The sequence below is a fragment of the Notolepis coatsorum genome (genome assembly GCF_963971535.1).
Source record: "Notolepis coatsorum genome assembly, chromosome: 10".
NCBI classification, from domain to species: domain Eukaryota; kingdom Metazoa; phylum Chordata; class Actinopteri; order Aulopiformes; family Paralepididae; genus Notolepis; species Notolepis coatsorum.
The window spans coordinates 79,835,690-79,848,402 of record NC_140174.1 but is presented as its reverse complement, the minus strand read 5'-3'; the positions used below and the strand labels follow the sequence as shown (position 1 = coordinate 79,848,402).

Sequence of the window (12,713 nt, the reverse complement as noted above, 5' to 3'; positions counted from 1 at the left end):
CACCGCGCACCGGCACCGCTAACATTCCTCCAGCATAGTCACACACACACACACGCAAACACACAATCACAAACACACACACAACCCTTGCACCCGGCGCTTTTGGAAAGGCCCAGCGCCTGGATGACGAGGCGGGGGAAGCGGGAGGAGAGGTAAACACGGTGGGCAGAACCGGGCGAGTTCCTTTAAGGGGAGGAAGCCACACACACGGCCTGTCCGTCAAGCGCAGCAATAACCCCCCCCCCCCCTCCTCCTCCCGGCCCTCTCTCTCCGAGTCCCCACTGGGTTTTTTTAAGGGAAGATAAATGAGAGGCCTAGGGGCCCTATTGTTTGAACACCTAACCAGGAACTGTCTCTGCTCTCATTGCCCCGGCATTAACAGCAATTATGCGCCCTATTCAGCCGGCCTTTGTGCGACCCTCCTCCCCCCCCCACACACACACATGCACACATGCACGCACGCCCTGGACACATTTCCCGCTTTTCAAACCCCCCCCCCTCCTAGTCACTCCTCGCTCCATGCATTCCCACTCCCCTGGTAAAGTCCTTTCGCTACTGCAGGACGCAGGAACATTATGAATGGGTTTACAGAAATATGCACATTCAGACAAAAGACGAGGACAAGGACGAGGAAGTGGAGAGAAGAAGAGGGGGAGAGAAGAAGAGGGAGGGGGGACACACAAAGCACCAGGGGTCACACCTGAGGTCACGCAAGACGCAAACATTTAGTAAATTCCGCCTAGAAACGGGACTGGTGCCGCCGATATGAAATATAAAATACATAGTTAAAACCTTCTTGTGAATAATTCCTCCTCGCCGTCTCCACACAGTCTTGTCAGAAAATGCAAATCGCCTGTGGCATTTTTTATCACGCAATCCATCGAGTTATAATTCTTATCTATTACCAACTGCTTATATATATTTTTTAAAGGAACACTCTGAAAGAAAATAAATCAGATTTATTCCGCCCATAATCTCAACACATCCATGGACTACAGAACTACTACTGTCTCGTACAGATGAAATTGGTTTTAAGAGTTATTGAGTGATCGAGCAGGAATTGAGTGATGTGGGTTAGAATGTAGTGATGTACTGTAGTAAAGACAGCAAAAATTAAGGAATATTAAGTGGGTGACTAACAGTCCCTGGAAAGCCATGTGCAAAGGCCTTGCTATATAGGCCTACATATATATAAAATATATATATATATATATATAAATATCATTTTCATAATTTCACTGAGCTGTAATTAATATGTGACATCATAATGACATCACACATTCCACCACTTTAACTGTGATAACTCTCAAAACAATTAAATGTATAAAAGACAGTAATTTCTTGGGGGGGGGGTGTGGAGTGTTCCTTTAAAACCTCATTTCCTTTCAAACCTAAACCTAATTTCAACCTAATCTATGATGCGGTGCTGTAATGCGAAAGCCTGAAATCTTAAATCGGTCTTAATCCCCGTCCACAAAGACATGAACTTCATTTGAAACAGCTACAGTACAAACTAGGGTTGGTTTCCCGTGGTATTAGAAAATATCAATGGTGCCCGTCATTACAGTCATAAAAAGATTCTGCTGCTCATATATAATAAATGCCTAGATTAAAAGTGTTTGTTCAGCACCAGTCTGTGTGGTTGAGTTTTAATAATAACCACTAAATGAAGAGTGTTTGTTGAGCACCACTGTCTGTGTGGTTGAGTTTTAATAATAACCACTAAATGAAGAGTGTTTGTTCAGCACCACTGTCTGTGTCGTTTCGGTTTGGCCCCAGTAGAATGTTTCCGTGAATGACATTTGTTGACAACTTTTGTGGACATGATGTCGTCTCCTCAGAAGGGAAGAAAAAAGATGGCAAGCCGCAGCCCAAGCGAGTTGGTCCCTAAAAAGTATACAACTGCTGCAAGTTGGTCCCTAAAAAGTATACAACTGCTGCAAGTTGGTCCCTAAAAAGTATACAACTGCTGCAAGTTGGTCCCTAAAAAATATACAACTGCTGCGATTTGGTCCCTAATAAGTATACAACTGCTGCAATTTGGTCCCTAAAAAGTATACAACTGCTGCAATTTGGTCCCTAAAAGGTAAAACATTGGGAGAGGATGAACTTTGTGGAAATCGACAGATACACTACCATCCACAAAGCTGTCATTTCTGCAAAGGCTCGTTTATGTTTATAATTGAATAAGAAACCAATGACTGCACCTCGTGTACTGACATGACGTTATTGTGAAAGTTAATAAACACGCTCATTCCGGTTACAAATAAGCTGTATGGGCCAGCAGTTTATTTGACATAACGTTAGACAATTTGTTGTTAACTTCCTTCCATTTGGGTGACAGACATTAATGTCATGTCCAGTCCAGGTACAATTATTTGTATCTACCTTAAGGCTACCTGCTGTATTTTCACTCAAGTTTTACATTTGTTGTTACTGTTTCAATATTCTGTTGTAAATATGTAACGTTTGCAATTCCGTCTCTGGTGTCGTTCAGAGAAACGTTTACCATACGGTACAGCAGCGAATACATAAGTTCCTCATTTGGAATATGCACGGCTCCCACGCAAAAATATGGTGAGCATTTAATGGTCCCAACCGCCCCCCCCCCCCCCCCCCCCCCCCCACTAGTGCAAACTTTGATTGGCATCTAAGTAAATGGTTAATGGACTGCATATATATAGAGCTTTTATCCAAAACGCTAAACAACTTATGCTGCACATTCACCCATTCATTCACACACCGACGGTGGAGGCAACCATGCAAGGTGCCGACCTGCTCATCGGGAGCAGTTAGGGGTTAAGTGTCTCGCTCATGGACACTTCGACGCGCAGCCGGGACGAGCTGGAATAGAACCGGGAACCCTCTGATTATTACCAGACGGACTGCTCTACCTCTACCTCCTTAGCCACTGTTGCCCCATAAGTAGAGAGATAAGAGCAAAGTCTCGACATCTTGGCAAAAACTGTTAACAGCCGGTGTTGCCAACACGTGCATTTGTGTCAGGGACCACTTAAAAAGAGAGCTGAACGGGAGAAGTGCACAATCCTGCAGGGACTTACTCGTATACCAGTCAGGGAACATCCATGGCTTTTTAAGTACTTTAAGATCTGGGAGTGCAAAATGCATAACTTATATAGGGAAAAGAGGAGGTAACCTGCTGCATACACATACACACACAAATTCCATGTGGTGTCTATATGCGCGCACACAAAGGGGGAATAATTTGATTTCCATGTTTGAGGGAGCCCCAAGCCTTGTGGGCCGACACAAGAACTAGCCTATATTTAACAGATGACAAAAGTTGCATTCCAGATTTACAGTACAATCTTTGTGTTGAGTTCTATGGAAATGCATGTGAGAAAGACACAGCCAGGGGAGGAGGGGAGATGGGGGGGGGCACCAGTGCACAGCTGCTAAGCTAATGCTGCCTTTCCCCCTCCCCTCTCTTCTCCCCAGACAGAGAAAAGCATAGAGTACGTTGATTCAGTGACAGGGGAACGCCGGGGCGAGAGGAGGTGAAAGTGGATTTGTCGTTTTTTCTCAGGAACAAAATTAGCTTTCTCACTTTTTTTTTTTATTTTTTTTTAAAGATTAACGTTGTTGCATTTCAGCCAGGTTGTTTTGGAAAAAATACAGCATAATCTGCCGCGTTCGATAAACCGCAAAAGTTGGGAAAAACGACGACAGATTATTGGTCTTGTTGCACAAAGAAAGACAACATAGATGATTTAATTAACGTGAAGAAAACAAGGGCAGAGCGGAACGTGCAGCCGAACACCAGCTACACCCAAACCACCACCGCGGGGGAAACCACTGCTCCCTTCGCAGTATTTAAAACATCTAATTAGAAACACGCCCACAAAACGTGTTGGACCAACTGATTTTTCCCCCTTCTTTTTCGCCTGCGTGGTAGTTTCAAACGAATCGAGGGGCCGTTCAGCGGGCATTCGCATGGGCTCAGCCTGACGACATCATCAACATGAGACAATTAAGACCCTGCTAGCACAGAGGAGAAAAAGGGGGGGGTGGGGGGGGGGTAAATATTTACTGCACAAATCTTTTCCATTCATTCACCAGGCGCTAACAAAACCGTACTGTACTCTTCCCCCCCACCCCGACCCCCCGACACCCCTCCCCTACATCTGCGATTCATTGACTTTACATTTTACCACATGTCGAGATGGGGAGAGGTCGAGCCTCCGTCTGAATCACGGCACAAATATGCGAGTGATTTATTGTTTTAAAAAACCCTGGGCTGGTTTAGAGCAACTCCACTCTTCCTGAGCATTACTCCTATTGGCAGACCATGAACAATTACAGTTCGGACTAATTAAGCTCTGAGAATGTGCTGCAAGCCACTAATGTCTACCAGGCCCCACTTTTGGTTTAATGGTGCCAAACTCTGCTCCCCCAACTAAACTCCCTCAAATCCAAAACAGATTGGACTTTTTTTTACGGGTGTTTATCGAGTTGAAGAAAAATAAGGACCTTTTTCTGACCACCACCACCCCCACAACCCCCCCGAACAAGATGAGAAGGAACAGCAGAGGACAGAGAGAGGAGGAGAGGGAGCGGAGAAGAGGGAGTACCGGGAGGGAGGGGGAAAGAGAGAGAGAGAGAGCCGGAGCTGCTTCCACCGTACTTTGTAAACAAAAGTGATTTGCAAGACAAAAGGGAGCGCAACCTTCCGACTAAATTCACAGTGCCTTTTCCGCGCGCAGTGGCACAAAATGTGTCCGCGTAGCGCGCCACCAACCCCCTGCGGAGAGCAATTAGGACCCATTAACATGTAAAGCCAATTTGATAAGGTGTGGGGGCCGGGGTGCGGGGGCCGAGCCCTCAAATCCGCATTAAATGATCTCCCCCCTTTTTCCCCTTGCAGCGAAAATCCATTCAGCTGCGTCAAAAACACCCATAATCCATACGATATACCATTGTTATGCTTATACTGCCAACATGTTTAAAAGATACTGCCTGTGTCAATTATGATATATAGGCCAGAGCGGGGTATTCACGGGCAGCACAAAGGGGGGAAGGTGGTAGATAAAGGCTGATAGATTCATTCTACAGCAAAGTTGGGATGTTGGCTTCATTAATAATCCCACCCAGAAAATGCACACTTCTTTTTTTGGGGGGGGGGGGGGGGGTAAACCCAGGAGCCGGTTATCGTGTATGAAAGCGGAATCATTTTTAATTGTTTTTATATAAAACAGGTGGATCTACCACGCGGGGAGCGGAGATACTGGAGTTGGCGAGACAAAGAGGGACGGGGGGGGGCTTTTGTTTCAGCCGCACAATGCTGCTCACCAGCCTTTTCACCAGTCTGGTTGAAGGAATGGGCCACGGGTTTCGGGAGCGTCTCTTTTATTCCCCCACTCTAAACAGAGGGGTGGATGCTGGGTGGGTGGATGCAACCATTCTCTCTCTTTTTCTTTTCTTTTTTAACTACTCGTAATTATACCGTCGAAACCCAAAACCTCTGCCAAAAGTCTGCAGGCCTCAGGAATTATGGGGCCAGGGGTGGCGTCAAATATCTTAACATTCATAAGTCCGAGAGGCAGTAAATAAAGCCGGTGGATTTACGGCCCCCGCGGCCCCCAGTGCCAGAGAGCCGAGGCCAGAGAGCCCTCTCCGCTCTCCTCCGCCAGACCTGTTGAGGTGCGGTGCTGCTATAGCCCACAGCGCTGGGAGTTAACCCGCCGCCTTCTCCGCAAGCCCCGCGTTAGCATCGCCACAAAGCCCAGGTATGGAGAGAGAGAGGGAGGGAGTGAGAGGCAGACAGAGGGGGAGAAAGAGAGAGAGAGAGAAGGGGGGAAAGGGGAGACAGCGTGCACGGGGTGAGCCAGCCAGGCCACTTCACCGATTCAACCTGCTCCTGGTGATCCGGCAGGTCTTTGTGTGAGGTTTTAGGGAGGGTAGGGGAGGGGCGCAGGGAGGGGAGAGGGAAGGAAGGCTTTTAAACCCTGGGCAGTGGGCACAGCATCATGTCAAATTGCTAAATGATACTAAATTGTGAGCCTCCTTGGACTGAGGTGGTAGGGAAAACAAACTATCGCTAGTTACAGCTCCCAGAGGTCACACACATTATGGTAACCCTCACGCAGAGGGATTATTTTTCCTCAAGTCATGCAATAACAAAAATCGGAGGAAACAAGGCAAAATGTCCAGACGGATCAGGATCCTGGCCGGCTGACAGGAGCAGGGGGCGGATCTGAAATCATTACAATTTTACTCCTTGGAGATTTCTTGATATTTTGACAAAAACATCAGGAGATATAGCAAAAAAATTATTTTAATAAAATCACACTTCCTGATTATTGATCCGAGAAGAAATACTAAACAAAAACCAACAATGTTGGAAAAGCGATCATATGATTAAAAACTACAGCATCACCAAGAAACACCCGGATCTGAAATAGGGATGGGTCATTAAAAACCAAATAATCGTTTGTGGGGATTGACTTTGGTAATGTGGTTGGTCGTTTTTTTATATGCAGATTACTGCCTCCCATAAAGTCCCGAACCGTGTTGGCTGAAAAGCTAATTTTAATTTCAGCCACTAGGAGGGAGTGTTGTGTCAAACAATACCTCCAGTTGAGCTCGGAACGCTGTTCCTGCCTGACCTCTGGCCTGCATGCGCTGTTGTTGTTATTATTCTTCCTTGGCTCAGTAGTAACTGCCTTGAACATAGAGTTTGCCCTGTGGGAAACTCCAAGAACATTTTATGAAAATCGTGTCTAGGTGTGGGATATGTGTGACCAGAGTCGTTCTACCGTGGCACCATGTCCACAAGGCCGACTCGTAAAAATAGATAAATAAATAAAAGCATCCGTTTATGCAACAAGTGAGGACGACGGACCTAGCTAGCTAGTCAAATTAGCCTAGCATGTTCCAAATTCCATGGAAGAGTCCCAGATACTGCAATGAGAATTTTTTTTTTTAAATGTACCCGTCATCTATTCTAGCCTTTGTGAATGTGGGGCACACACTGACTATTGGGTTAGTTGTTCAGACCACCCACCACCTAACCAACCAACCATGAAAAAGTGAAGTTATGCACATCCCTAATCTGAAGTGGAGGGGTGTAAAAATGAAGGAAAAGCCAAGCCAAGACCTGCTCCGTCGGTACGATCAAAGCCCTGCTCCACGATATAGAGAGAGAAAGTCATTCCTCCTAATTCCAATAATACTACCCAGTCATATTCAGTAGTCATCATGACTTGTTAGGGAGCGAGACAGCTAATCAATGTCCAGGTGAATTATTTATGCCAGCTTTAAGTCTAATACATTTATATTACAGCGGCGGGCGACTTCAAAGCTCTAATGGCTGGACACACAGGGTGTTGAAAGACAGCGTGAGCTGGAGCTGTACAGTAGGAAGGACCAGCGCGAGCCCCCCAAAAAAAGAGAAAAGACAGAGCCTGTTAAAAAGGATGTGGAAATAAAACTGGACCTGCAAATACAGCTACACGTCCATTCGCACGGTAATTCCCATCAGATTATGTTCTTTGTGAGTGACTGGTAAGACAATTTTGTCACTAGAGATTTTGTAAGATTGTAACATTTTCTAACCTATCCTTCCGCACAAGGCAGGGGCGTCACAGAACAGCCAGAATCACATGGAACCGATCAAATAAAAAAAATAAGCAGATAGAAGACGCTCCCATTCCTGAATTATTTCTGAGTTAATAACTGTGCAATAACACCGTCCTGAGGTGGTAGTGGGTGGTGAAGGTCGACAGTGTATACCCGCAGCATCGTGCAGCACTGTGCAGCCACGCTGAGACACTCGCTGCTTTTCACAACTACTGCATAGCCAACACTGATGTTCAAAGCATGAGGGCTCGTACTGGACAGACTTTGGTGATCACAAAATAAAACCTTAGCCACTGAAACAAGTGAACGTGTTACATTGTGTGTGTGTGTGTGTGTCTGTGTGTGTGTGTGTGTGTGTGTGTGTGTGTGTGTGTGTGTGTGTGTCTAGGTTTGTACTGGTGGAAATAATGGGTGCCTAACGTTAACAGAAGATCTGAGTAAGAGGTAGAGAGAAGGGCAAACGTCCTCATGTGAGCAAACACCGGGAGCGCCAAAATCATATGGTTATCAAATAAAACACACGTCACACAAAAAAGTATTCATGTGAAAATCTGTGGGACCATTTTGAACTGGAAAACTAAAAAAAATTGTCAAGCACAAAAGAGGGCATTACATGTCAAATGTGCATATATTTTCAAGGTGTGTGTGTGTGTGTGTGTGTGTGTGTGTGTGTGTGTGTGTGTGTGTGTGTGTGTGTGTGTGTGTGTGTGTGCGTGCGTGTGTGTGGTGCACAAAAAGAATTTGAGGAAACAAATATCAGTTTCGTTAGCTAGAGGTGGGGGGGGGGGGGGGGGTGAGATCATATTTCCTAATGCCTGGTCTTTGCCTTAACCTTGTAAAATGAGATGACGGCTCCTAAAGCAGAGACTTGTAATTGCAACCATTTATAAAAAAAAAAAAAAAAAAGGGGGGGGGGGGGGGGGGGCAGAAACACCCATGGTTTGAGAAAATGATGCCGCTTAAGGATTGCCGTGGCCCAGTGGGACTGACGAGGTGCAGAGCAAATGAGTAATAATGTAATAATAATGCATAATTACACTATGGGCAGATTGAGTCTAAATAAATAACGTGAATTTACTCGTAAATAAAAAGGTTTAAATTGCACATGCTTATTTTGTTTGTTAAAACAAGGGTTTCCTCACTACAAGCCAAGATGATGCAGATGCACAGCAATGCAGTGTTGTCATGATTTCCATTTTACAAATTGCATTATTTCAAAATAATTATAATAAAAAAAAATGTAAGTATCCATTGGGGGAAAAAATTCAGATGCAAAATTCAACATGTGTTTTGTAAAAAATTAAAAATAAAAAGAAGATACTGTCAGATTCTTTTGACACACGCACCTAGTAAATAATAGCAGAATACATTTTGACACATGCAAATTGCTTGGATAAGCTCATTAGCATATCGATTTTATTTCTATAGCCTACATCAGTGTCTTTGTGAGATTCCTTCACAGATTAGAAAGCCACTGCAAAGGGCTGAATGGCCATGCATTTTGTGTGTTAAGAGGAGAATGCATTTTTGATGAGGTTGTGCAAACAGGCCAAGTACAATGTTATTCAGTGGGTTAAATACATTTAACTGCATTTGTACTGGCCTCTATATCAGCAGTCCTTAACAATAATACTATTAATAATAACAAGACAGACATTGTTAAAATAATTTCCCATATTTTCTTATATTAAATGGTATAGAATTATAGCTACAATTTCAGTCTGGTGTGCACATTACCTTGCACAGCACAATGTGTTTTTTGAATGAACATACTGACGTGTTAGTTATTATCCCTACGCCACTGCTAGCATGCTAACCACTGTACATGACAAACACGTAGGCACAGGCTCACAGAGTGTGTGTGTGCGTGTGTGTGTGCGTGCGTGTGTGCGTGTGTGTGTGTTGCAAGCGGCATGCATGCCATTGTATACAGTTCATAAGGAGTTGCGAAACTTGTGTCTAACAATTTTACCAGCTATGTTTCTAGGTGACAATGTGCGTCAGGAGGCTCTGCTTACGATATTGTGTGTATTCATGTTGAGCGAGCGCGCGCGCGTGTGTGCGCGTGTGTGTGCGTGCGTGTGTGTGCACATACAGGTGTAAAAATAAATGAACTTACTGTGCGCGCTGTCGGGGAAAGTGATCCATTGGGAAGGTACGGGCTCGTCAGATCGGGGATCATTATAAACGGGTAGCCCGGGTACGGTGGGCTCTTGAACAGCCCTCCATCTTGCCTTTCGCAGCTAACATGGCGGGGGGGAAAGAAGGGAAAACTTTTTTAAATAAAGTGTCTTGAAACAACTTGTGCATTTGTTTGGAGAAAAAAAGCCTGGGAGGAAATCCCTCCCGGCAACACGGGGTGCATGTGGTGCAAAAAAAGACCAATCTAAAAGTGTCGAGACTCCCCGACAATAAAAAGGAGAAACTCACCCTCCTCTAAACTTTCTCTTGTTTTGTCTCTGAAAGTTTCAGATCGAGGCGGAGGCCGTCGTTCCGCCTTGAAATGCAATGGAAACACAAGGATCGCATTAAAGTAAACACAAGGGCGAGAGGGTCACAATAAAAAACAAACATTCTGTGCAAGTGATCTCTCACAATTTGGACTTTTTGAAAAGTGCTCCGGGAGTCCGGCGGCGCGCTGAACTAAAGCGCGACACCATCCGGGACGGGACGGTCCCGATTCCGACACATTCGGTCCCAACTTACCTCCGAATCCGACGAGCTGTTTTGGTTCGTTTCCGATTCATTTACGAGTGAAGATTTGACATCTGCTAAATCCCTTTCTGCCGACGAGTTCTCCGAGATCTTCTCCTCTTGTTCCCCTTCGTCTTTGAAGGAGATCATCTCGTCGTTCGCACCCAGGTCGTCGCCTCCGCCGCCGTTCAGCTGCGGCATTTTTCCCCGAGAAATTTTGGGGGGCGCAAAAAAACACAAAGTTTTAATAAACCCTTGATCTCGGGTGATCTTTAGAATCCCGATTGTTTAAGTTTTAAGCGGTGCTTGTATTGGCGTTTTCCAAGCACTGGCTGGTTGGTATACGAAACTAAAAAAAAAAAAAAAAAAATGAAGGGAATCTTGGCAGAAAAAGACGCCGGAGATGGAGCCTCGCCGCCCGGGTTTAGTGAGTTGAAGTTGGTCGGAGTGCTTTTCCAGTTCAAAGGCGGCGCTGATTGACAGATAGAGGAGGATGGAAATAGAGAGAGTCTGGATTCAGGGATTATTGACAGGGAGAAGCAGGAGAAGGAACTAATGAGATTCAAACAGGGAGGGGACTTGAAGTGACGTTTTCCATAAATAGGAGGAAAAAACGGGAGGCTGTTGGAGGACGCCGAGGAGAACTGTGGCTGTGCTGCGGTGGAGAAAGCGAAGTGAGGGGAATGCTGTTCTGGGGGCGCAGCGCGGCGGAGCCCCTGTTGGCTTTGGCGCTGGAGGAGCGAAAGATAGCGGAAAACAGAGAGAAGTCGCTCGCAGTGTGGAGTGAACGCACACGGGCGGTCTCCCGGTGAAAATGAAAAGAGGGCACTTCCTTAGGCTGTGTCTTCAACCGGTTGCACTGTAGCATTGAACGGGGGGGGGGGGGGGGGGGGGGAAAAGTTTACCTCTCTATCCTTTCTAGTGCAGAATTAAACAGACCCCCCCATCTTGAAAAATATGTATTCGCAATTAGGTTGTATACTCTGTCATGATTATTTGATCAATAGACGGGCCTGCAGTGCTAGATCATCATAGCATGTAGATTAACAGCTTTTGTCTTGTTTTATTGTTAATTGTCTATTTCTTTAGTATCAATTTTTCACGTTTAGAATCGTCCCAGATATATTTTTTCGGCTATTCTATTTTCCATGTTTAGATACAATTCTCTTAATATATTTATTCGACTATCCTATTTTTGACGTTTAGATACAATTCTCCTAGATATATTTATTCGGCTATTCCATTTTTCATGTGAATTGGAGATGCACGTCTGTCCTAAAATTGTGCGTGCGTGTTTTTTGTATTCTTTATTTTCCCCTTTCTCTCCCCTTCTTCGTGGAGGGGGGGGGGGACATACTTGCCTAGCTTGACAGGTATGGTGTCCTATGGGACCAGCTGGGCTGGGCTGCGTTTTCTTCTCTCTCTCTCTCTCTCTCTCTCTCTCTCTCTCTCTCTCTCTCTCTCTCTCTCTCTCTCTCTCTCTCTCTCTCTCTCTCTCTCTCTCTCTCTCTCTCTCTCTCTCTCTCTCTCTCTCTCTCTCTCTCTCTCTCTCTCTCTCTCTCTCTCCAGTAGCTACACGGAAGGAGAAGATGCCACAAATAACTGATGCAATTTCTCACAGGCCCACTGTTATTAGACGAAACAGAAACGGCTAAAATAGCTACAAACGAACATTAGTCTATAGCCTATACCACAGCCTACCTACTGCAACAATTACCACAGGTGACATGGCTACTGTAGACAAATTAGCTTTTTTGCAACATGACTAACTACACAGTAAGACAAGGTATTGAGGTAACATATGCCTATGTAGGATAAACCGACAGCCTACCTTTGTGTGTGTACAGCACGCTTTCCTTTCTTTGTTGCATTTTATTTGGCTATTTTCCCCTTGCATGGCATAAATTACGGCCTCGTTTTGTCAATCAATTAAGGTCACGTGTACATCTGAGCGGATTAATATAATTATTGTGGCTCAGGTAGATAAATGTAGCCTAAACGCTGAGGCCTATACTTTGAAGTATTATTGTTTGAATTTGAAATATTTTATCATTTGTTTCCTGCAGAGATTTGTATAATGTCTTTGTAATAACCACACACACATACACACACAAAATCTATTAATATCCAGCCGACACTGAAGCTATAGAAAAAAAAGTAGATCCGTATTGCTTACCAGTAATACTGTTTGTGTGTGTGTGTGTGTGTGTGTGTGTGTGTGTGTGTGTGTGTGTGTTTGCGTGTGTGCGTGTGTGTGTTGGCAGTGGGCTCAGCACCTGTGAATCAGTAGTCTTATCTAGTGGGTATGAGAAAGGCAGGTTTTCTAGCCAGCATTTGATGGATCACAAAATCAACAATAAAAAAAAAAAAAATGCAATTCCAAGCAATACAGTAAAAAACACATGTAAACAGGTTGACAC

General features: G+C 44.9%; 1 protein-coding gene across 1 annotated transcript in view; it reads right to left on the bottom strand.

Annotated features, from left to right (window-relative positions):
* The window catches only part of tcf7l2 (transcription factor 7 like 2), a 137,959-nt gene extending 127,027 nt beyond the window's left edge, over positions 1-10,932 (bottom strand). The window contains exons 1-3 of the mRNA XM_084323732.1: positions 10,306-10,932; positions 10,026-10,096; positions 9,719-9,842 (exon numbers count right to left, since the gene is read on the bottom strand). Coding sequence (XP_084179858.1) covers positions 9,719-9,842; positions 10,026-10,096; positions 10,306-10,494 — 384 coding nt within the window. The 5' untranslated portion in view covers positions 10,495-10,932. The remainder of the gene's footprint in view (positions 1-9,718; positions 9,843-10,025; positions 10,097-10,305) is intronic.
* Positions 10,933-12,713: the final 1,781 nt, after the last annotated feature.